Source organism: Marmota monax, unplaced genomic scaffold (assembly GCF_021218885.2).
Source record: "Marmota monax isolate L192 unplaced genomic scaffold, Marmota_monax_Labrador192_F-V1.1 WCK01_AAM20220418_F8-fsc00002, whole genome shotgun sequence".
NCBI classification, from domain to species: domain Eukaryota; kingdom Metazoa; phylum Chordata; class Mammalia; order Rodentia; family Sciuridae; genus Marmota; species Marmota monax.
This window is the reverse complement of record NW_026693571.1, coordinates 9,220,129-9,247,245: the sequence shown is the minus strand read 5'-3', so window position 1 is coordinate 9,247,245 and position 27,117 is coordinate 9,220,129. Positions and strand designations below refer to the sequence as shown.

At 36.5% G+C, this 27,117-nt stretch overlaps 1 protein-coding gene across 1 annotated transcript in view; it reads right to left on the bottom strand.

Moving 5' to 3' along the window:
• Col25a1 (collagen type XXV alpha 1 chain) overlaps positions 1–27,117 on the bottom strand; it is a 468,385-nt gene that overhangs the window by 193,927 nt on the left and 247,341 nt on the right. The window contains exons 3-4 of the mRNA XM_058583779.1: positions 14,954–14,998; positions 12,762–12,769 (exon numbers count right to left, since the gene is read on the bottom strand). Of these exons, the coding sequence (XP_058439762.1) occupies positions 12,762–12,769; positions 14,954–14,998 (53 nt within the window). The remainder of the gene's footprint in view (positions 1–12,761; positions 12,770–14,953; positions 14,999–27,117) is intronic.

The following is a 27,117-nucleotide window of genomic DNA, read 5'->3' as shown; positions in this document are numbered from 1 at the left end:
CAGTCCCGGAACAAGAAACATCCTAATGTAACCCATCACCCTGACTGCTTCCAAACTCTTCCCAAAAGGAATGCTTATATGGCCCATGAAGCCTAATTTACTGACATTATAAGAGTGTTAAAATCATTGAAAGTCCTAAAGTAGGCTGCCTCTTGGTGATCACCCTATTTTAGGGCAACAGAAAGAGGACCTAACACTACAGACAAAAGGAAGGTCAATTTCCAGTGATAATTTACATGCATAAAACCGTCCTGTTTAAATTATTTTTAACAGAAACCTAGAGAATGGAGTAATTAGTTATCGGAGTTTCTAGAAAGTATGAAAAGTTCTGAAATAAAGTATGAAATGAAAGAGGGATGAAAGAAATTGACCACTTTTAAGGATACTTTTTAATGACAAAATAAAAGCCTTCCCTCCTCACAATGATGAATAGGAGGAGGTTTCCCAATTCAAATTCATTTGCCTTGTGTTTTTGATTAAATATCTGCACATAGGAAACTTCATATTATAAGAAATATACAATCTCTGTAGTGAGTTTCCTATAAATTATGATATTTGATACAAGGTCAAGCCATTTTTCATTTTGTTCCAACGATCTGAAATTGCCATCAGCTTATTTATGTTCTCCAAACTCTTTTCTAAACTCTATTAACATCACCAAACTCAAGTTTAAAAAGGGAATTTCTACGCCCTCTAAACAGGGGAAGCTAATTCCTCGGGGAAAATAACATTCTTAACAAATAAAACCCAGGGGAATCTCGTCAGGCAAAGGGATAAATCCTCATCTTTCACACGACTTTCAAACTGGTAAACAATACGAGAATTCTAAAATAGTTTCTTTTCAACTCTTGCCATATAATGTACAAAGTAAGTTTGTATGCAATGGTAACTCCAGATCAACTTTCCAGACATGGAGATTCAGTGATTAGAGGCTTAACTTTAATATGCAAAGTAGAGGGTTGGATGGAGGTGGAGGGGGCGTCAGGATAAATAATCCACACAACTGGAAGTGGAAGTTTAGGTCATTTCCTATCCAAGGATATACATAGGGCATATTGGATAATGGTCAGACTACCTGAAAGGAAACCACAAGCTGATTAGTTCCACTCCAAGGGATGGTTTTTAAAAACTAGTTCTTATTCTTTACCATTGATTAGAAGTCTAAATGGAAGGCTACATATGGTGAAAGATATATACATTCAGCCAGTTACCACAGAAGGGCGATAAATTATCTGGGGTGCCTGCAGAGAACTCTCTAATCCACTCTTTCAACTTCCACTCTCACCTGTGAAAAAGCCTGAGACTGTATGCCAATTGGTTGTTAATAATGCTCTCTGGAAGGGAGCAAGTTGAAATTGTTCCCAAAACTGCAAATCAAGAGACCAAGTATGTGTGTCTACTACTGTTGAATGAAATTATATATCAGAAGAAAAGACCATGTCTGCAGTACAGGGCTCAAGTATGCTTTCATGTGCTCTATAAAATCCATGGGCCCTGGGCAGCACAAAGCTCTAGAATGCTTATATTTCTACTCCCAGAAGAATAGCCTAACATAGATGTAGTTAACGGAAGTCTCCAAAAGGAAGTTTGTGATATGAAATTTAAAATAATTGTTTTTAAATTTGTAGTTTCCAGATTGGGTTTCTACTATGCCTGCCAAACCTTCCCCTTCTTTTTCTGTGGGTTAGCTACACAAATATGGATTTCATTTGGATATTCATAGAAGGAAGTGGTGATTCAGCCACTTGGTGCGGATGCTCTAGTTTTTCCCGTCTCCACTCTCCTCTTTGCCCACAGAACACTGGGAGGTGGGACAGGTCCAGAGCCAGGAGAGAACCGTGGGGGGAAGAAGTCAGGAGGAGCCAGCCCCTCGCCTCTGTGGCTTGGTCTGCAGCCCAGGCTGCCTGACTCAGACCTCCTGACTGATGCACCCCTCAGTTCCTGGGCACCCCCAACTGCTCCAGGACTGTCCTTTATCCTCCCTCCTGTTACAGGCTCTGGGCAACAGAAATGCCATCACCAACCACTCTATCTTAAATATAGGTTTCAAATTCTGGGTTTTCTGGAAATGTTTCATCCTCAAATGTGTCAAATAGATCATCTTGCAGCTGTTCCCACAGAAGTGTGCGTCTGCATTTATTTGCTGCAGAAAGGTCAGATACAAGCATTCAGAGCTCATGTTCTGCCTACCTGCCATTTAGAATCTGGGCTAGTCAGCTCTGTGTCACCATGCCCAAATACCTGACAAGAACGACTTAGAGGAGGAAAAGTTTATTTTGGCTCATGTTTCTACGGATTTAGTCATGGTTGGCTGACTCGATTGCTCTGGGACCAAGGTGAGGCAGTGCATCATGGTGGAAGGACATGGCAGAAGAGCGCTACTTACTTCATGGTGGCTGGGAAGAAGAGGGAAGAGGGGAAGGGACCGCACCCTTCCAGAGCATACCCTCTGTGACCCACCTCCTCCAGCCATGCCCCACCTGCCTGTAGTTTTTCCTTTTTATTTTTGGTACCAGGGATTGAACTCGGGATCACTCAACTACTGAGTCACACCTCCAACCCCATTTTTGTATTTTTGAGACAGGGTCTCACTGAGTTGCTTAGCACCTCGCTTTTGCTGAGGCTGGATTTGATCCTCCTGCCTCAGCCTCCTGAGCCACTCAGATGACAGGCGTGAGCCACTGCACCCAGCTTTGCCTGTAGAACATTCAAAATAGGATGGACTGATTGGATTGTAGCTCTCACAATCCAATCATTTTACCTCCAAATATTCCTGCATTAACATGGGAGCTTTGGGGGGATATATCACATCCAAACAATAACAGGATCTATGTCCTTTAAGTCTGTCACTCCCCTTCTCTGAGCTCTACTAACAGCTATGTGAAGTAAAACAGAACAAAGCTCTCTGCCCACCTACCTCATAGGGCTGTGTCGTCAAATGATCAATAGCAAACAGTTTAGGTATCTAACATCTAATTGCATTACTATTAGCCAGGAATGGGTGTCACGTTATACATGCCTAATCTTACCCCCAAAGTTACAAAGTTATTCACATGGAATATGAAAGCTTAATCAAGGAAAGGGGTAAAGGAAGGAGGAGGAAACGATTTAGAATGGGAAGTAGAAAGAAATATAGGACAAGGATGAGTGTACATCTGTCATATTCAGTAGGGATCTGAAAAAGCCGAGTTTGAAGTGGTGTTTATTTTAAAACATCAGTGTAGAAGGATTATTAACTTTTTGTGTCAGGTTGATTAGGCTCTGGTGCCCAGCTATTTGGACAAACACTAGTCTAGATGCTGCTGGAAAGATATTTAGTAGATGTGATTAGCATTTATACTCAATAGACTAAGTAGAGTAGATTTCCCTCAATAATGTAGGTAGGCTACAGCCACCAGTGAAAGGGCTTGTGAGCAAAAACTGAGGGTTTTCCTAGAGAAGAGGGAATTCTACTTCAAGATTCAGCAGAGAAATCTTGCCTGAGTTTCCAGCCAGCTGGCCTGCATACAAATTTTGGATTACAATTGTGTGAGTCAATCTCATAAAATAAATCTCCCTACATATTTAGGTTTCCTACTGGTTGTGTTTCTTTGACAATCCTGACTGATAAAATCACCAAGGTCATTTTTATTAGTAAGCCCATTGATCCTTTTTTTTTTTAAAAAAAAAAAAAAAAAAAAAAAAAAAAACCTCTGGCATTTTGCAAGAGCACTAGCACTCCAACCACGCCAGCAGCACAGCGTGAAGAGACTAAAACCCCAAGTGCATACTCATTTGTGTCACAATGGGAACAGCTTGGAATCTCTACTCCATATTTTACCAATAATTCAAACTCAAAATATTCAAAACTGAAATCTATTTTTTCTCCCTAGAAGTCTCCTTTTCTTGGGTTTCCGCCCCTGCAGTGTCCTTCTTTGCCCTCATTGGAGAATCATCCTCAATCTCTTCCTCTGGGACACTCCTCCCATCCTCTGATAAATCCTAAAAGTCTCCCTGATACCTTTTCAGCGGAAGACCTTCACATCCTCCTTCCTCTGCTCTTGCTTTTTTATTCTCTGTCCCAATGGCATGGCCCAGATTCCACCTGAGAAGGACTCAAGAGTTACCCCCACTGCTTGCTCGTCTTCACTACTCTACCTAGCCGTGCATCTCACCATTTCTACCTCATCAACGCCCCTGAATCTGCCCCATCCTCTGCATCTCCCCTGCTACCATTCTTCCACCCCATTCTATTTCCCACCTTAATAGCTGTGATACTGTCCTGATCATCTTTCTCTTCCCATTGCTCCTCCACCTTGGCCTTCAGCATGAGTGCTCTTCCCAAAATGTCTCCCCAGCCATGCTGCTGCTCTCCTGCTTAACTGAGTCTCTCAGAGCCTGCCTACATTTAGGGAAACAAATTAGCCTGCATCTGCATTTCTTCACAGCCTCTCTCCCCAGTCTCAGCTCTTCACTCCTTACTTTCCAATCTCCCTTCCTGGACTTTATGTTCTAGCCTTACTGAATACATGATTTCCCCCAAAATGCCATTCTTTCTTCTACCTCAAAGGTATTGAAAATGCTAACTTCTCGAAAATACCCACTACTTCGATTTTTCACCTTGATAAGACCTTGAAATTGATTGGATCCAGAGGTATCCCTGATGCCCTTTATATGCTAAATCTGGATCATTTACTCCTCCACTGTCCCCCCCCCACCACCACATCCTGACATATCATGAACATATTTCTCTCATAATAGTGCTAGGATTTTGCTTTATTTCATTCTCCACAAGATTCTAAGATCCCTGAAAACAGCGATGTGTATTATTTGCCATTTTATCTCCATTGTACAGCAGAAGAACTGGCACAAGTTATATACTAGGTATAAGTTTGATGAATGAAAGGATGCTGTTTTAAATAACCATATGAACTAATGATTAACTATCCTTAAAGCATTTCCTGTGTCTAAATTCTACATTATACCTTTTGTTCATTCCCTTGACCACAGGGAAATTCTAACAAAAATTATGTAGAAATAAATACATTTTTTGTGTATCTTTGAGGCTCAAAATACTAGCAAGTAACAGAAAAGCAAAAGTTTTATGTAATTTAACTCTAAGCTAATTTATGAAAGCAGGAAGATTGTGAAATTAAACCATGCATTATAAATATCATTTATAAATTAAAACATTGAGACAATCTGGAACACTTTGGATTCCATGGCTTGATACCTTTTGAGTTCCACCAAAGGCAAAATTTAAGAACATTTAATAACTAAAGGAAGGAATGCTTTCCATATTCTAGCTCACAACCTAGTTTGGATCAACAGAACATTTTGTTAACTTAGACCAAATACAGGAGAGCTTCAAGGTGTCCACGTAAAAGGAAATTAAGCAGGAACCACACTTTGTTTAAGAGGAATCACAGCATTTTAAGTAGCTAGTTTAGAAGAATGAGAACACTGAGCTCTGATCATGTGCTGCTGAATACTATCAAATGCTCAGCCACTGAGAAGGAAAAAATGGTCAACCAGATCACTGGTTTGACCTTGTTCAAATTCCAACATTCACAATGGTTCTGCCTTTTGTTACAGCACTCGATTTTAAAGTGGCTACTTGACTATAGGTAGATATTACTTTATAAATCCACAGGAGTCCCATAATAATTTGTCCCATAAGATGTGTGCTCATATAAACAGCCCTAGGAATTTAGCAATGTGACTAAGCATTTGGTGACAAGAAAGTAAAACAGGCAGGGGTTATGTGACACTCCATTTGTTAGTAGACTGGGTATTATGGTGGTATGCAGGTATCTAATCAATTAAAAGCAAAGACTTTAAAACTGATAAATTGAGCTTACTTTTTATTTTTTTATCTTTTAGAAACTCTTGACTGTAGCTGGGAGTACAACTCAGTGGGAGAGCACTTGCCAAGTATATATGAAGCCCTGGGTTTATCCTATAAAGTTTATTTTTTAAAAAACCAGATGGACATGTACTATATTCATTTTTTTTTAATTTTTTATTGTGGGTTGTTCAAAACATTACAAATTTCTTGACATATCATATTCCACACTTTGATTCAAGTGGGTTATGAACTCCCACCTTCACCCCATACACAGATTGCAGAATCACATCAGTTACACATCCATTGATTTACATATTGCCATACTAGTGTCTGTTGTGCTCCGCTGCCTTTCCCATCTATATTCATTTTTTTAAGCACTCTTTAGCTCCCTTTTATTCTACCTACCCACTATCCTTGGAAGAGAGAGGATTCACCCCTAAACTCTCACTTTTTCTGCGTTAATCACCTGACTTCACACCATAAGAACAGCAGGGATCACGCTTCACATTTCATGAAAGTGAACCTAAAAGTGCTCATCCTTTTATCACAGAGTCCTTATTAAAGGTCAAACTTCAGTGTGAAACAAACAGGAATATGAGACAATATAGATAACCAGTATTGTTCCTAGTTAAGGAGGTTTCCTTGTACCTAATTCTGTTACCGATGAAAAGCCATGAAGTCATTCAGTGGCCAGAGAAACAGAAGGAAAGTCCATAGCAATGTGGACTAGTGTTTAAACATGTGGAAAATGTTTAAAATCAAAAGCCTTTAGGAAGTTACCTGGCAGGCCTGGTCTCACCCCCTGGTATTAATCCATTAAGTCCCAAGTTTTCAATTTTGCAAAGATTTCAATGAAATCAACACATGCATCAAAATAGAGCTAATGTATTAATATTATAACTATCATATTATAATATGTACTATATTTAAATTTTTATAGATGTTCCAGATCTGGAACAATAAGAAAAGATGGGCTAAAACCCCACTGTGCTTATAAACCATCCCTCAACTTATACGTTTTGTTTTGGTACTGGGAACTGAACCCAGGGGTGCTTTCCCTCTGAGCAACATCCCTAGTCCTTTTTTTTTTTTTAATTTTGAGACAGGATCTCACTAAATGCTGAGAGTCTCATTAAACTGTTGAGGCTGAGGCAGGCTTCAAATTTGCAATCCTCCTGCCTCAGCCTACCAAGTCACCGGGTTTATAGGCATGTGCCACCATGTCCAGCTTGCTCTCTATTTTAAATCTCTTCCTTCTTTGTTTTTTTCTAGTTGGGTTTCTAATGATAATAGTTTTAATGAATATTCTTTAAATTGTAACAGAGGTCATGTATCTATATACATCTCTCTGGGGATTCTTAAGAAATTATTTCCAGATAAGATATCAGAGATTTCCCTAATTTGTTTACCTTTTCTTCTGAGCTCACAACTATATCTATCTCCCTGAAAGTTAGATAGGAATCTGATTTGACTCTCTTCAAAGGATCGTGGTTGGAAGTAATACAAACCAAAAAAGTGTATACTTCCAATATTTTTGCTCAAAAAAAAAAAAAACCCTCCCTTCTGACCCTCTATTCTCTTATATATTTGATGGCTATAGGTCCATGCCCAGGAGACCCTTGGAACCCACAAGTTGATGACGGCAGAGTCTCCATTCATCTGGGTCCCTGAAAGGAGAATTGCCCCTAACCACGTATAAGACATGAATCTTTATTGTGGTAAACCAGTAACATCTCAATGTTTGTCTGCTACAACAATTTAAATTATTCTAAAACAGATGGTATTCAGAAATACCCCACAACAAAAACCAATGTTGCAAAGAAAAATAACATTTAAACTTGCATATCTATTTTCTCTTCTTTCTTTTTTCTTTTTCCAATTCAACATGCTTCAATTTATCACAGTTCAAATGTAAACTTACTAATTGTCACTGCCACTTTCAGAATTTAAAAGTTCATCTTAACCTAGCATACAATCTACAGAACCAATAGCAGAGGAAGAATTAAGGCAAATCACTGCTAAACATTGACCTCACCAAAAATGGCACCTGAACCACTCAAAAGAGCAGAAATGACAAGCTGGGAACTTCCCAGTAGTTGGTTTATAATTATATTCCTTTTTTTCTCCCTCTATTCTAGAAGGCAAATAAAACCTGCCATAGACCATTGTCATTCTATTATAATTTCATCCCCAAGTAGCCTTCAATGACATACTAATTCTCCAGTTTTTCATTTCTTTAGCTTGTTCTGGTGACTGGATATATCTCACTATCTTGGTATGTTGTAATGATACTACCTCCTACAAGATGGATTGTTTGCTCTTTCCATCAACAACAGTACCCTATTATTACAAGAGAAGAGTCCCTACCCATTTAAAGAGTCAAAAGAGAAACAATATTTTCATAATTAGGCAGCAGTATAAGAAAGAAGTAAGTATAGGAACTTTTTATGAGAAACTTCAAGAAAATAGGTTTCTTGACTCAAGAGACAAATGTCACACTTTACAGGATTGGCTTCCTTTAGATGATAATTAGATGATTCATCATAAGTTAGTTTTAAATAACTGGAAGTATGAAAGAACACATACAAGTTGTGAGATCTACAAGCAACTAAGGAGAGTGTGATATGAACCATACACAATAGAGGATAAAATAAGATAACTGCAAAGTAGGTGGTAACATTTAGACCTTACTGTCTGAAAAACCTCTTGTAGAAATATGGGGACAGAGAGCTTTAAAGAGAGATAGGCCTATGTTCAAATTCCAGACCTACCTCCTGCTTGATGTGCATGTTTGATCAAATTACTCAAACATCCCAAACCTCAGTTTCCTCCTCTGTAAAACAGGTGTGATAAATTTCTAGGTCACAGGGGTGGAACGAGAACTGGTAGGTAATGTGACATATGGTAGGTAGTTGCTATCGATTGTGGTTATATCTGGAAAAGATTTACTTTTGAATTAAAAATCGTATAGACTTTTTTCAATTTGAAGTAGAAATGTCAAGAGTTTCTTTTGAACGTTCTACGGAGACTTCTCTTCCTAATTCATTTACCACATTGGCAGAAATAGCACTGTAAGCTTAACTTGGCCGAGTCTGCTTCATTCATCTGTCAACAAGATTCTAAGGTTCAAACCGAGTTGACAATTGTGGAAGGTGGATGGAACGGAACTGCTGTGCAATGGCGTCATGTTTCACACCTCAGAGGGTTCTTGCTACCAACAATAACATCATATCTCTGTCAGTCAAGCATAATTATAGGGCTTGATAGACTGATACCAATAAAACAGCCAGTTAAAAAAGGTCTCCTGACTCCCTTCCAGCTGCACGTATAGGACTTACTTGATTCTGTGACTCATGAATAGTACAATGGTACTTCCTTTTGGGACAAAAGGACAGAGGGACTGCACCCCCTCCTGACTCTGAAAATCAGAACAGGAAGAAAATTGGCTCCATCTGAAAACACTGAAGTTATTTCGTAAATTTTGATCAAACCCTTTACTTCTTATTTCAATATGAATATATTCTAAAGACATCCAAAATAGGATACAATTTCATAGTCAGGAACACAATGGTCAGCATATCATCATTTTTGTAAGTAACAGTTGTCGCATTTGAGTTAGACACTCAAAAAGCCTGCATAGGGTTCTTTAAAGCAGTATGCTTATACTTGTTACCTTTATGAGAAAGAAAACAGAAAAAAGTATTTGCTACTCACATTAAAAAAAATTACGTATATTGTCATAAAAGTGCCCCATTGCAGCCTTTTATAGCAGAGACTCCTATGGTAGTAACATGTTTTTGTTAAAATGGACAAGGTTGAATAGCTTCTTGTAGAGAAAATTGATACGTGGGATCTAATGCAAGTTGCATTTCAAGCTTTAAATTATAAATGATCTCAACATGCAAGAATATGGAAACTGACAAGAGAAACATATAATTATATATCCACACATAATTCTAGAGTGACATATCCAAGCTTTCCAAAATATATCAAATGAAGATATAAGTGCAAGGTTGCTAAACTAAATTTTATCATCATGTATGGTTTTATGGTTTTCTTTTTTTCTTTTCTTTTCTTTTTTTTGTTAAGTCTTATTTGTTAATCTTACTTGAGACCATTACATTGGGAGGGTGAAGAAAATCAGATGACTTGACTCTTTGTGATAATGAGGGACAATGTGATCTGCCATCCTCCCCTTGGGACAACCAGTCTGTTGCTGTTTGTTCCTTCAGAGCAGTGCCCTAATGCCATCTTTTGTATAATGAGAAAGTGAATGACAAGAGAATCACATCAGGATCCTCAGTTACACTTCATGATCCTTCTGTTCACAGGAAGCCACAGTGCCTCCCATGCTCAGGGCCAGAGGAAGTTTATTTAGTTGCCATAAATTATATGCCAAGAAGCAAGATTATTCAACTTTTCATATTACCTTTGGACTTTATGTTTAGAGTACAGAATGATGGCAAGAGCATTTGTGATTAAATGGCAAACAATTATCTTGATGTTGTATCCAGTTTCTTATTTGGGGGGTATGTTAGTTACCCCACAAAAGCTAGCTTTTCCTTGCTGTGGCCAAAATGCCTGACAAGGACAAGTTAGAGGAAAAAAGATTTATTTGGGGCTCATGGTTTCAGAGGTTCAGTCTGTGGTCAACTGAGTCTTTGCTCTGAACCTAAGATGAGACAGAACATCTGTGGAAGGGTGTTACCCAGGGAAGCTGTTCCCCTCATGGTAGTCAGGAATCAGGGAGAGGAAGGGAAGGAGCCTCAGGAAGAGGAAGTCATCAAGAGCACTCCCCCAATGACCCACCTCCTCAAGTCAGACCCCACTTGTCTATAGTCACCACCCAGTCAGCCCAGTCAAACTTGGACAGATCTAATAGGTTACAGCTCTCACTACCCAATCATTTTATTTCCAAACATTCCTGCATTAATGCAAGAGCTTTGGGGTTTTGGGGGACACCTCATATTCAAAGCATAACATGGAGATAGCTGAGTGATATTTTAAAAGACACAAAATCAGGGAGATTGTTTTTTTCTAAAAATGAAATTACATAAACTGACAGATATCAGTTCATAGTAAACAAGTAGAAGGAAAAGCTATACATAAAATTAAAATGATGCTAAAATTAGGAGGAATAAGATCACTAGAAATTAAAATCATCAATAATTAAATACTGCCTTTATAAAAATATGTTGTTAATAAGTATTTAATCATATTGCTATTATTCATTATTTACTCATTCATATTTACTCAGATATAAGAAACATAATGGAAATTTGTTATAAAGTCACTTAATTTGTACCTCTAAAGCAAATTTTAATAGAAAGCAGATAGTTCTTAGAAGTCATGGATAGGGTTTAGAAATTAGAGTCTCAACCAGATTTCATTAAGAGGTATTTAACCTACGAGGGCCATATGATATAGGGTTCTAAGAACTATGGTAATATCCACTGTATTAGTAAAGATAGCATAGTTGATATTTTTTTTCCTCTCTTTTCTCCCACTGAACATTATTGGAATGATAACATCAGAGGGTTGTTGAAAACAAAAGGAAATTACATGTTTAAAGTGCCTAGGCTATAGCCTGCTGTATATTTAATAATGCCAGTTCTCTTTCCTATATTTAATAACACGAGGACAATGGAAATCTTTAAGTAGAAAATTTGGACTAATAGATAGCTAAGAAAACAAGTGCTACTTGAATTTTCAAAGAATCAAAGAGGAAATATTAGTACCCTCGCAGAAATGAGATTTGACTCTCTCTCCACATGGTGAAAATGTATGTCACACAAAAATGTCTTGAACATGCTACTCTAGCTGTAATCTCTGGGTTTTTTTCCTGGAGAGTAGTGGTTTATTTCTAGTTTTAAAGACAGAGGCTTAAATAGGAAGCCAAAGAGTAAAGACTCCTAGACCCAGAGCATGCCATCTGCCTAGCATTAAGCAAGAGCTGAAAGTCAGTTACAGAAGCAAAGACTTTCTGACCGTGATTTATGTTCCATCCTTGAATGTGACAGGAAGACTGCAAAAGATATTTGGAAGCCAATGCTTCCTCTGAATCAAGTAAATGAGTATATGCTAAGCTCCTCTCCCCAGACCATGCTGGCCTGTTAGGTAAGTTGCCAATATGGAGTCTTTGAGTCCTGCAGCAAACTGGCTATCTGGGATGAGAAAATATCTCAAGGCCAATGATCATTGCTACTGTAAAGGCACAGTGCACAGAATAAACACTGGGGTCAGACAAGAGATATCCAGGATATTACTCAAAAACACATCTAGCTCAAAGCTGACAAGATAATCTGTTCCTATGAGTGCAAAGCAGACTGGAATGCTAGAGCTATGACCTACTCAAGGAAAGGAAAAAAAGAGAGTGAAACTCTCCAAGGGCTCCATCTCAGGCTCTTTATGCAGGCAAAGCTCCAACAGACTTCAAAGGGAGTGTTGCTAAGGAGGGAGACCTGGGCCAAGCCCACAGGGGGTATCACTTCCGAGATCCTGTTGCCATCTACATTTGGTGGACTGGCAAATGCAAATATTTCAGATACGAGTTTAAACAGATGAAAAAAGAAGTGTGAAATAGCTTGGAGATTTGCTTGCAAAAGAAACCTCAGAATTCCAGGAAAAGTATTTAAAATCAGAAGCTTCTTAAGTTATCCCCAATGTCCCAAGTGAGTAATTGGTGTGTGATAAAGGATCAAAAATTAAATTGTGTTTTAAACGGTTACATATTGCACTCCAATCTCCAACATATCACCTGATCCCAAAATTGTGAAAAAACAAACAAAAACAATTCTTTCAAACTTAAGTACTCCTAAAAGGTCAGTAACATGTTTCTAGTTGAAACACAGATAATATTTTGATGCTTTAACCAAATTTTAACATACATGATGCTGATTAATGTAGAAGAGCCCAAGTCATCAAATATACTTACAGGAGGACCTGTGGGGTAAGGGGTGGAGAGAGAAGAAAAAGAAAAAGGGAGAGATGAATTAGTGAGTGTGCAAAATGCTAAGATTAAATAAAAGCTTGAAAGATCTTCATCATTCTCATCACAATACAAGGGACATGGAGGTTACTAAGAACTCAGTGATTATTGGTCATTTTGTTCTAGATCATGAACTTTTTTAGGTCATGAGCTCTTTGAGACCATCTCAGAAAAATGCCTTTATACTGGCACAAAAATCTTACATACAATCTCATGGGATTTTCAGATTCCTCAAGATCTGTTTGTCAATTACTAAGAGGGCCATCATTTTTTGGGGGGGCGGGCAGGGGAGTCGGTACCTGGGATTGAATTTAGGGGCCCTCAACCACTGCGCCACATCCCCAGCCCTATTTTGTATTTTATTTAGAGACAAGGTCTCACTGAGTTGTTTAGCATCTCCCTGTTCCTGAGACTGGCTTTGAATTTAGGATCCTCCTGTCTCAGCCTCCCAAGCCGATAGGATTTCAGGCATGCTCCACCATGCCTGGCCAATTATATTAAGTGAAGTCTGTTCTATTATAAGTTTAGATAAAATATGAATCAAGAAAATCTTTGGTTATTTAAGACAGACCAGTTAATGAGAATTGATATCTAACTTCTTGAGTTAGGTAAAACAGCCAAATCAGAAATGTACCTGTGATTTGTTTTAAGAATCCTTTTCATTATTAATACTGTCTAAACATAAAAGAGTAACTCCTAGTGTTTATGCCAGGGTTTCATTAAAACTATGGATTCTCTTCAAAACCCAAGCAAAGTCTAAGAAAATGTCAGTATTTCCTGCACTATATGTTCAATTAAAGCACCAATTCTAAGTAGCAAAAAAGTTGAGAATTGATTTTTATGTTTCTAATAAAACTTTGCATAAGCATAAAATTTTCTTTTTCCCTTAAACGCTCTCTTTCTTATGACAAAAACGTCATTTCCATAATTGTGTGAATTCAGCAATATTTAGTCACTTCTTTTTGCCTCAAATTTATAAAGCAGCCTATTAAAAAAGTTTGCACTTGGTGAAGGGATACCTTTACAAGTTTTCAATTATTCAGTTTCAATGAGGTTGAAAGATAGCTTTTGAAGATACTTTTAAAGAAATCCAGCAGCTATATGGCTCACATTAATGAATTTTCATAATCTCTTTTTAATTTGACAGTTTTTTTTTTTTCAAAACGGAAAAGGAAATGAGACCTCCCCAATCTCCCAATTAATCTGCTGTCTGCTCCTCCTGGGTTAGTCTCCTAAGGTTTCAACACTCAGTAACTGACCATTCTGAATACTAATAAACAACTTAGAGAAAAAAAAGAAATTCACAGCATGTTACAATCAAACTTTAAATTACCTTACCATGAAAGAAAGAACAAATGAGCTGATAAAAACTTCATCTGGCCATTTACATTTTTGGAACCTTAGACTTCATAAAACAAAACAGTAAGTGAACTTACCTACTGGTATTATCGTGGTTGCAAAAATATTTTAATTTGGCATTTCCATTTTGGTTTGCCTATAGGGATTTGGCCTGAAAGCTAAAATGACTGGAGAGGGAGTCAGGACAATTAGTTCTGTTTCAAGTTTGCCTCATAAAAATTGCATGGCCTTGGAGGGATCACCTGACTGCTTCAGGCCTCTGTTTCTTCAACTACAAAATGAATATGCTGGATTGAATACCAATGCTCTTGTCATCACTAGAAGTTTTCAACTATATAAGAAGGATCAAAATCCCCAACACTTAAAAAGAATGGGAATAAAAGCATGACAAAATTGTGCCAGTTGGATGACATAATAATAAAGCTTTCCAAGGCATGTGCCCCAGTGTCCTAAGGCAGATATTTTTGCAAAAATCCTGTATTTCCTGACCACCTACAGAGATGGAAACATGGGCAATGTCACCACACTGTGCGCAGCTAAGAAACCCTCAGTGGGCACAGCAAAATTGGGAGTCAGTGGTTATCAAACTGCAATCAATATTTTGTAAACTTCTTATGACTTGATAAAAACAGAAGAGTAAAAAATAAAAATCTAAATCTAGTGTAGAAGATTTAAACATACACTCAACCTCCAATAAGGTAGTAGTATCATTAATTAGAAGAAACAGATGTGGGGACCTCACTGGAACATGAATGACACAGCAGCTGAGAGAGACTTACCAGATTCTCCTCTTCGACCCCTCTTCCCTCGTTTTCCTGGAGGACCTGAAATACAAAGAATACATTTTTTAGTGTACTTTAACTTTTTTTCCCGGGGTGGTGGTGGTGGGGCATTGCAAAATGGTTAGTACATGATTTCTATATATTTTCTCACTGTTTTAAACCACCAACTTCAAAAAGAGACCTGATGTTTGTAAAGAGCAATGTTGTCTTTAGTGTTTCAGCAAAACTGTTAAGCTCTATTTAATTATAAGCTGATCTGATCTTCCAGTGTTACTGAAGAACATTAGAATCAGAATTTTTGTTCATCCTGCTTAATATCATCAGTAAAGAAAGGTTTTGCAAAGCAAAGTGTTAGTATTGAGATTTTGTTTGTTAAAAATATGTATTTTCTGAAAGTTTTAGTATATTACCAATAGAAAGTACTGATTCCCCAGTGACTACAGTTTCTGCTCAGTCAAGTTTATCATAATCTTTCTGGAAAGATTATGATATTACATTAATTAGATATGATATTACATTAATTAAATGTAGATATTAAAATGTAGATATTAAAATAGATATTAAAATGTAGATATTAAAAATAGATATGATATTACATTAATTAAATGTAATATCAGTCAAGGAAAAGAGCTGTAAAATATTTCTATTTCATTACATGTGAATATACTGAAACTTCTTTAACTGATAATCAGTTGAGTAAATTTACCTCTCTTAACTGCACTATGTTTGGATAGTAAGTTTAATTTTTCTAGAGATAGACTCATTTAATGAATAGTCTTTGTGATGATGCTATTCTAAAAGTACAGAAAAAACTTTTTTTCAGTGAGTTGACTCTAAGGACCACCAAGCTGGTATGTATCAGACTTAGCACAAAATTCAAGACATTCATAGCTTTCAAAGCCATTATTCTCAATTATATAATTTCTGTCCTCATTTCCTTGGGTAGGAATAGCTTCCACTGAATTATGGTTCAGGCAAATAGAAGAGAATAATTAGCCCACCATGAGAATGGAGGGCCTATAATATTGTTGGGAAAAAGGGCCAAGGAAAATAGAGAGTTGACTGGATTTAAAGAATGAGTTGCAGTATAGGCTTCAGCACACAGTGACTCTCAGTGTGACACAGAGCCACCAGCTTACACATGGAAACACTATCCTGAGAAATGAAAACATCAGTGGGCCAGTGAGTTTTCCCCCAAATCCTCCCACAGGATATATCTGGCCATGAGTGTTTGGGAAGAGGGTTAAAATCAATTGAGCAATGAAACAGATTAAAAATATTAGGAGAAGCTGCTTTGAAGTAAAATCCACAACAGTCATAGAAATTTCAGATTTCTTTCTGTATTCTGGGTTAAGGGGAGGTTTTTGTCATATTCAAGGTATTTTTGGTCAGGTTAAGAACAGGAAGAGAATCAAAGAACTAAGTATTCAAACCTAGTAAGTCCTCAATAGGTATGAAAAAATACATTTATACACTTACCCAAATATACATATATGTGTCTGTACATACTGACATTTTCTAACATATACAACTTCCTTAATATTAGTAATCAGATTTTTTGTTGTTGTTATACAAAGTCACTTAAACTAAGAACTACTTAAGAAACACTGTGTAGTTAATGATGTCTGTGGTTCACTTGGTAAGAAAAGTAGTAGAAGGCACCGTAAGAGAACAGTTGACCATTATTCCAGAACAGAATAGAGAAATCCTAAGATGGAATTTTAATTGACAAGTAAAAACAATACACCTTTAAATACATAGAAGGAGAAACTTGGGACTATCAAAAGATAAAGAGAAAATATTAAAAATTACCAGACAGAGTTATAGAGAATTACAAAATGGTAGGCATTTTAACTGACTGCTGACTGACTCACAACAAAGGTGACAGAAGGTCCCACCCTAACTTTTAGGACTCATCTTGTCCTTACTTATTTATTGGGAATTAGCTTATTTACTACTTTTCCCCTCAAGAATCTTCCTTGGGAATGGTAAAATTCACCAAAAACAATAGATTGCATAAATAATTTTAAGAGATTGAAAAAAGTACTTTTAAAATAACAGATTAGGAAAAATGATCAAAGAAGCAATGGTATCTTTTGAAAAAAATTAAATGACAAAGGAATAATATTTCTGAATCTCTCTGCCTTAAATATTCAATCAGAAGGCTTAAAGAAATGAATTAAATGTTGCAGGAAATCTGTTACCTTGAGAATTGAAACACAGGGTGTAAGGAATTAGAACACACTTGGCAAGACAGGTATCTATTGAAGAGAGTTTTACAAAGAATTTCATAATATTTGACAGAGAAAATGAAGCTAAATTATGAGATGATGAGAATCTAAAATATACTGGATTTGCAAATAATATCAAATTGAAGAAGAATATATTACAATTACAATAGGAAGGAGAAGACCATATTGAGTATTATCCTGAGTGCAGTGAACTGAAAAATTATATGAAACTCCCAGAAAGACCTAGATAAAGATCTTGCATCAAGGAGAATAAATTGAATTTTTATGTCTCTGTGTGGGTAAAAGAATTTGATCTTGCTTCTGAATTTAAGAGCAAAAATAAAATTCAAAAATGAAATGGATGAGATGAATTTGACAACAGACAGCTGGCCTATAAGAAGTGAAAAGACAAAAGATCAGGAAAAAACACATGATAAACGTTTTCCAAACAAAAGTGATATTAACAATAGTTGGAAAAGACAGTGACCATTTCCATTCCAAACTGAGTGATAAGTGTCAGTCAGGCATCAACTATAAGAATAAATAGAGTGGGCTGGGACTGTGGCTCAGCAGTAAAGCGCATTTGCCTGGCATGTGTGAGGCACTGGGTTCCTTTCTCAGCACCATGTATAAATAAATAAAATAAAGATCTACCAACAACTAAGAATAAATAAATAAATAAAGTAGCTAGAACAGGACTCTTATTCACTGAATTTGGCCAGAGGTTTGTAACAGAAAATTCCAAGTAATTCTATCAGCAGAAAGACATGACTCTGCAAAAGAAACAGATTAAAAAATATGAATGAGAAGAGAAAAAATAGAAGCTATCAGCAACAAAGGAAGTGAAACTTCCACACAGAGAATTTATGCATTGAAGAATGAGTTCTAGAAAATAGAGGGAGACTACAAAACCAGATTGCTCTTCAGGATTACCGATTCATGGCCACTGCCACTGCTTATGTTTTAGAAAGAGTTTGTGCTAACTTTGCAAAGATGATACAAACAGTCTAAGAGAGAAATTCTTTGTTTATTTTTTTTAAAGCAGCCATAATGATAGTACTTTACAGACCAGCCATTATAAACCCAACAATAGACAGATCCAGGTCATCAAATAATATCACAGCAAGGCCTTTTATAGCAAGCCAGTGATTTGGGCCTAAACTAATATGGTGTGAACGCTCTACTCCTAACTAATGATATACTGTGTTAAGGCTTTCCTCTAAGATTAGAAGTAAACCCGTGCATATATATGAGCTTTCATGTGGCCTTGAGGGTGGGTGGTTATTAGAGGTACTAAACGTGCTGATCTGGCTTATCGGATTACTTTCAATAACCTGTTGATTCTATCCCTGTTTTTATGCATCTGTTTATTCCTCTCTACTCCTGTCAGTATTGCAAGATCAAGCTTAAACAACCTTTCTGGGGGCTCAGATACACAGTATTTATTTTTTATTTTTATTTATTTGGTTATTTTTTATCTTTTATTTTAGAGGACTAGAAATTGAACCTAAGACCTTGCATGTGCTAGACAAGTTGGTTATCATTGATCTACATCTCCAGCTCCAGTATGCATTTAAAAGCAGTAAATTCAATTTAAAATTTGAAAAAAAAATTGACAAATTTAAACATGTCAATACAAACATGTATTGACATGTTTCAATGGCTAGTAATAAAAATTCAAAAATTGTTAGTAAAATTATTCAGTGTATTTTAATTACAAACAATAAAAAGGAAGACACTAAACTTTGATTTTCATACTCTAATCAGATCAGATCAGAGTTTTAATAATGTGAATATTTATAATGTCCTGATCCCCTAAAACTAAACTTGTTTTGTTAAATTCCTAGAGGATATTTTAAAAAACTGAATAAAAATACCCAAACTTTAAAATAATTTTATGGATATGCTTTTTATAAGAATGCTTATATTGAAGCTTTTATACAGGAACTTTTTGAGAATTCCATATAAAACTTATAACAAAATATATTTTTAAAATTATGTCCACTCAATGAAGGTTAAATACAACTATGGGTGGAGCTGGGGATCCAAATCATTGGTAGAGCCCTGGTGTAGCAGACACAAGTCTCTGGGTTCAATTCCCAGCCCTTCAAAACCAAATTAACCAACCAAATATCATGCTTAGTGAAATAGCCAAACCCCCAAAACCAAAAGCCAAATGTTTTCTCTGATAAGTTCATGCTAATCCATAATGGGGGGTGGGGAAAATAAAAGAACTTTAGATTGTGCAGTGGGGAGTGAGGGAGGGGAGGGGGCAACAGGATGGGAAGGGTGGGGGAATGAGATGGACATTATTACCCTATATACAGGTATGATTACACGACCAGTGTAACTCTGCACCATGTTCAGCCAGAGGAAGGAGAAGTTATACTCTATGTATGATGTGTCAAAATGCATTCTACTGTCATGTATGACTAATTAGAACAAATTTTAAAAATTCTTAAAAATTAACCAACCAAACAAAAACCAAATCCAATGTGACCCATGGAAGGTAATAATAATAATAAAAAATTATTTGAGTGGCTAATAAATGAGTTTTTATTAACAATGTAAAATATTAAGTCTAAAGCCAACTGACTATGTACTCGTTTAAATGTAAAACAAAATACTCTTTTTATGTAGTAGCCAAAACAGGTTATGTTACTGGTTTAAAAGAAAATGAGCTGATTATTCCAGAATATAGTTTTCACTGGGAGATTCTTAAAAAGGAAAACATGATTTTCTGGCAAAGTATGTTTTTCCTTTCTCATAAAATATACCAAGACTAAGACTCTTGTTTTTTCTATTTTTTTTTATTTTAAAGCAAGCAGAAATTTAACAATTGCTAATGTTTTAAATAAATACAAGTGACATATCAGAACTTTGAGTCTAATTCTCAAAATAATGTGATCATTATGAGTTGGAAAGAAATAAGAAATAGGTTGAAAGGATAAATGAAGGAAGGACCAGTGAAAAGACAGTACTTCAGAAGTTCCGAATACTTTGCCAGGCCTGTCACTCCCCAACCCAGTTTCTCTCCCAGGACTCTTACTCCCCCAATCCATGGAAAATGTGTAAAGCCACCTTTGTATTATTAATTGCCACCCCCTCAATGAATAAATTAAGCAAAGAAAGATACAATATCTGGAGGAACCTACCATTTAGACGACTTTACAATACCATCTACCAATCAGATAATGAAGACCATGTCAGCTGAAGGATCCTGAGATTGAATAGACCACCAGAAGCCATCTTGATATCATCCCTCCCTCCCTCCCTCCCCTCTACCCCCGTCTCTCTCTGCATTCAAGGTCCAATTCTCCCTTGAATTCATATTCCTTGCTTTACTCCAAAAAGCATCTCTCTTGAGGTAGCTGGCATTCTCCCCTGAATGCACTTCTCCATTCCTAAATAAACTCCATCTACGCCTCTGTCTGGCAAGTGCTGAAATTTTTTTCCTTCACTTAAGCCAAGTCAAGTTCCCCCTTCTCTCTGGGAATTCCTTGGACCCTTTTCTGGAAACACCTCATCTCCTGTGACAATCAGAGTTATTTTCCAATAGGTTAAGAGTTTATATTGCCATAGAAGAAGGCCAATAAACAAAAATTGCCTTCTAAGACATCTTCTCGGTTATCTCATTAGTTGAGGCAAGGTTTAAATGAAACATTTCGAGTTCATTCAGAATTAACTGATATTTATAAATTTTATAACTAGGAAAAATGTTCACATTTATGAGACAACTGAAGCCTCTCACAAAAACACATTGGAAAACTACTGCACTTAAATAGTTCAAGAAAGAGATTTCCCAGCTCAATGCAACGAAGGCTTTTGGGCTTTATGTAGATGCTTTGTTTCCAGAAATGGAATTCCTGCAAATGAGACATTGCCTTTATTGCTGTTTTTAATATTTAGATAATAAATATAGTAAAATATTCAATAGAAACTATTCAAGACTACAAACAGCCTGATGTTGCAGTTCATTGACTTTAATGAGGTCTGATGTGACAGTTGTTATTTCTATCATTCTTTTCCCACATATAAAGTGTTTCATTATTATGGGACTAGAATGTTTTACCCCATGATCCTACAGGGGATTTATCATGACTGCTTTTTTAAATTTTCTACTTACAGGAGAAGGAGCTATGAGATGTCAGAAAGTAGGGGCTGTGAAATAGAAAAGATGTGTTTCTTTGTGAGATTATGTGCTATGTAACAAGCATGGTTACTATCTCTACAATGTAATATATCAACATGAAGCTACCCAGGAAAAAAGTTCCCAAGCTAAGCAAGAAAAAAGTTTAAATATGTTTCCTAGGTTCCATGTTTTTAATGGAATTAAGAGTGGTAGACAATTGTCTCATAAATGTGGATATTTTTCCTAGTTATAAAATTTATAAATATCAGTTAATTCTGAATAAACTTGAAATGTTTCATTTAAACCTTGCATCAACTAGGACTGAACTTACATTGAGATAACCGAGAAGAAGTCTTAGAAGGCAATTTTGCTTTATTGGCCTTCTTCCATAGCAATAGAAACTCTCAACCTATTGGAAAATAACTCTGATTGTCACAGGAGAAGAGGTGTCTCCAGAAACATAAAATTTTAAACAACAACAAAAAATACGATCAATGGTTAAATGTATTTTTCCATAGGCTCAATAAATACAAATAATGTTAATTTTTAATTTATCAGAGATGGAAACAATCTTCCTTGTGGAAAATGGGGAGGTGGGAAACAAGCTAACAGAAACACTGTTTTCATCAATGACTTTGAAAGGTTTTAAGGTTTTGCCAAATATCTGATGAATGAATTAAACACAGAAGTATCATATATATACCATCACACATGTAACCAGCCCAGATTTCTTTTAGCTGGTGCTAAATTAATTATTAAGTATGACCACTGCTAAAATTAGCAGTGGTATTAAAATTAGCAACTGGTATTAAAAAGTAAAAACAATAAAAATAAAAAAAGAGCTTTACTAACATTGAAAAATAGCATTGGAAAATGAATAAGTGAAAAGCCCAGGTGTGGTTATGAGAATGAGTGGAGGAGCATTTGGGAGGGAAAGGGAACAGGAAAGCCTGGACCCAATGAAACAAACATGAAGCCCCGAGTACACTAAAGCAGGTGGAGTAGGAGCGCAATCCAGGGAAGTCAGAGAACCTGATGGACCACAGTATCACAGGGGAAAGGCACAAAATACTTGCAGATAATAATAAGAGGGATAAGGACTAGTTTCTGAGTGCCATCATACACCTGGCTCCAGATCATCACTATATAGGAACCATTTCATTTTTTATACTATTCATGTTACCTCTTTGGAAAATGGTGATGGAGAGAGGTTAGGTGATTTGCTGAGTGTCACATAGCTAGGAAGTAGTGGGTTATAAACATGAGGTTTATATCCAGTCTGCTCCTGGATTTTGAATGCTAAGCCAAAAGACTTGTCACTTACTGAGCCCACTGTGTATCACTGAATTTGCTGATACAAAAACAGAGTTGCCATTGAAAAAAATAGGAGCCTTCAGTAAACTTAGTAAGAATAGGTTCACAAGTATTTCTGAAGTCCTTCGTCTATAACTCAGGTTATATTCTTATTTTTAGCTCCTCATTTTACGTGAAAAATAATCATGAGAAATCACTAGCCAAAAGTCAGTCATTTTTTTATTTTACAAACCTATCTTTACATACTGAAAACACACATGGTTAACTCAAGGGCATGGGATGAGCACATACTGTTGGATAAGCTTAGCTAATAAATTCTTACATAATGCACACCAGTTTTTTAACCAGTCTGTTACATATAAATATTTAAAGTAAGACAAATTTTAAAAATGATCTTCTAAAAATGAAGGATCTACATTACGTCTACATTACTTACTGTACTCTCAGTACCTGGCACATAATTAAATGTTAGTTAAATGGATGGCTACTTTTTAAAAACGCTGAAACAACAAGAATGCTTTTTGCAGTATTTCTTCTGATTAAAAAAAAAAAAGAAGAAGAAATAGTAGAGTACAACTATTCAAATCAGCCACAGGAAGCTCTACATGAAGCACTCTCTCAGCAAACCAGCTATGTGGCTTTGGATGGATTAATCTTTTAGAATCTGTTTCTTCATCTACAAAATGTAGATAATATATACCTCAGAGTTATTGTGAGAATCAAATATACTTGGCTTGTAAGTACTGAGCACGGAACTTCAATGAGGACACGTGTGCCTTGTGCTGCAAGACTCAGTCACATAGAGGGAAGCACAATCAACGAAACACTTAGGTTTTTAAGACATTGTTGAATTAGAAACCCAGGAGAAAAGAGCACCCTCTACACCTTTTCTGCTGCAGACCAGCCTCTGCAAAGTCTCCAGAGTAAGGTTTCTTCAACACCTTTCTGTAGCCCCCCACACCAACTCTCAACAGATGCCTACTGCACAGCACTTGTTTATCCAGCTTTTTCATTGCTATGACCAAAAGACCCAATAAGAACAAATTTAGAAGAAAAAGAGTCTATTTGATGCTCACAGTTTGAGAGGTCCCAGTCCATGGATGGCGGGCTCTATTGTTCTGAGCCCAAGGTGAAGCTGAGCATCATGGGGGGAGAAAGCAGCTCAGACATGGCAATCAGGAAGAAGAGCTTCCCAAAATGTAAACCCTAAAGACATGCACCCAGTGACCTACCTCTCCAGTCACAACCTAACTGTCTACAGTAACCACCCAGTTAATCCCTATCATTGGATTAACCCACTGATTAGGTTATAACTCTTATAATCTAATCATCTCACTTCTGAATGGTCTTGCATTGTATCACACATGCGCTTTTGGGGGACACCTGATATCCAAACCATAACAGCACAGCACAATGGTAATGAATGTGGACTATGCAACGTGGCCACCTGAGTTCCTAATGTGGCTTAGTCATGTGCCAGTCTTTGTGCCTCAGTTTCTTCATCTTTAAATGAGGTGAATCATAGTATCTACTCATTTTTATAAGGGCGCTATCAGTTTGTCCATTTAGAACCATGTTCTGCACAAAGTAAATGCACTTTAGATGTTACTGATTGTAATTATTTTTCACATCTCCAATTGTTTCTCACTTGTCCTTTGCTAATGATAATTTCTATATTTTGGTTTCTCAATGTCAACTCAGGACCAATATTCTAAAAAAGAAACCCACTCACTCACTACCTTCCTATCAAAATAGTTTCATGGCTTTCAGAATTTAGGCTGTTAGGACAATTTTTCACTCATGCAATCTGGAAATCTCAGTTATTTTTTGGTCCTTTCCTCTCATTCCTGAGAAATTTAAAGTTTTATTGATTCTTTTTCACTGAAATAACTCTTACACATGCCTTTCTTTACATTCCCGTTGCTGATACTGTAGTTTGAGCCTTTGCTTTTCAGCTTTAAATACTTCCTGGTCTTTCTCAAACATACGTGCACAGAATTGCTAACATCATCATTCCAACCTATTTTAATCATGCAATTCCCTGATCACTAAATACAGGAGGAAGCAAGTGCTCTGGCCCCACACACAGGCTTTCACCATCATAACCCATCCAGCCCTGAGCCTCTTTTTTGCTTGATTTCTGATCTTTCATCCTCTCATCACTTAAGCTGAATTTCAAGAAGATATGTAAAAAATTGATTTAAGTTTTTAAAAAAGTAAATAAAATTTTAAAAACCACTTTGCTATATCAGAAAGGAAGAAGATGATGAAGATCCTCTCTCCTTTTCCATGTATTTTGACCATTTTTCTCCTCTGATCTGTTCTCTAACATACCCATGAATTGATTCTTGCTGTGAAATAAATTCTGCCTTCTTGCAATATCATTACCAACTTAATACATATTTTAAGAATTGGGTACTAAAAGTACACAAATTATTTTTAACCTTTATCTTCAGCTTCCTGAATAAGAATGGCATTAAATATTTTAAACTACAGTTTCAGAAGGAGTTGCTATTTGCCTATTTGCGGAATCAATTTGCTCAATGCCATAGTATATTTGGAAATGTCATGCATATGAAAGGGCTCTACAAAATGTCAAACTATTTTGTTAAATCAACTGAGAGCAAAATGCAGAACAGGTTAAGATGATGGTTGGCCTCCCATAGAAACTGCTAACACAGGTGATCTCCAGAAAATCAAATCCCATGAGGCCATTACAAAAGATACTCAAAATCGACTAACTGTCCCCCACAGAGAATCATTCCTTCCATCAAAACAATCATAGTTATTTCCTTACAGTTAAATCTCAGATTCAGACTGACAGGTAAATCCTCTAGAATACAAAAACATACTGAGTTGACTTCTATGAATACAATGTTTCCAAATATGACTTCATATTAATTCTAGCACTTCACTTCTGCTACACTCTTCAAGTGCAAGGCAAACACTTTCCAAAGAAACCACAGAAGGGCCAATCCAAGACTAGTGAGAATAGGAACGTACCTCAACATTATAAACCTATATATGCTAAGCCAAAGGTCAACATCATTCTAAATGAAGAAAAATTGAAAGCATTCCCTCTAAGAACTGGAACAAGACAAGGATGCCCTCTTTCTCCACTTTTATTCAACATCGTCCTTGAAACTCCAGCCAGAGCAATTAGACAGAAGAAAGAAATTAGAAGGATACAAATACAAAAAGAAGAACTCAAGTTATCATTATTTGCCAATGACATGATTCTATATTCAAAAGATTCAAAAAATTCGACCAGAAAACTCCTAGAACTAATAAATGAATTCAGCAAAGTAGCAGGATATAAAATTAATAGCCATGTGTGTTCCTATATATCAGTGATGAACCTACTGACAGAGAAGTTAGGAAAACTACCCCATTCACAATAGCCTAAAAAAAAGAAAAAAAAAAAAAGAAATTGGGAATCAGTCTAACAGAAGAAGTGAAAAACCTCTACAATGAAAACTACAGAAAGAAATTAAAGAAGACCTTATAAGATTGAAAGATCTTCTATGTTCTTGGATAATCAGAATTTACATTGTCAAAATGGCCATACTATCAAAAGTGTTACACAGATTTAATGCCATCCTATTAAAATCCCAATAACATTCTTCATAGAACTAAGAAAAAACAAACAAACAAACAAACAAAAACCAATCTTGAAATTCATTTGGAAAAATAAGAGAGCCAGAATAGTCAAAGCAATCCTTAACCAAGAAGAGTGAGGCAGAAAGCATCACAAAATCAGAACTTAAACTATACTATAGAGCCATAGTAACAAAAATAGCATGGTATTGGCACCAAAACAGACACATAGACAATGGTACAGAATAGAAGACATCAAGACAAACCCACATAAATGCAGTTATACTAAACAAAGAAGCAAAAACATACATTGAAGAAAAGATAGCCTATTTAACAAATATGCTGGAAAAAACAGAAATCCATACGTAGCAAAATGAAATTAAACCCCTATTTCTCACCCTGCACAAAAGTCAACTCAAAGTGGATCAAGGACTTACACACTAGAACTGAGACCCTACATTTAATAGAAGAAAAAGTAAGTCCAAATCTTCACTATGTCGGCTTATGTACTGATTTCCTTAACAAGACCCCTAAAGCACAATTAGTAAAATCAAGAATCAATAAATGGGGGGAGAAGATGGCCGCTGCGTACGGGGGTTGCTGAAGTGCTGAGCGTGGTGCTCAAAGCAGCGGCTTTAATAGAGATTTCGCACAGTCTGTTAAAGCTCCTTTCACCGTTAATCTGTAGTGGACCACTTTGCCAAGGAGCAGGAAGAACAAAGAAATCGAAAAAGAGACGCTTGGCTGCTCAGAGCCGCGGGCGCTTTGCTCCCATCTGCTTCCTCTTTCGCTTCGCTCCGGGCGGAGAAGCTGAATGTGTAATCAGCAGTGGATTGTAAGTACCCAAGGCAAAGAAAGCTCAGTGCGCCCCGCCTTTTTTTTTTTTT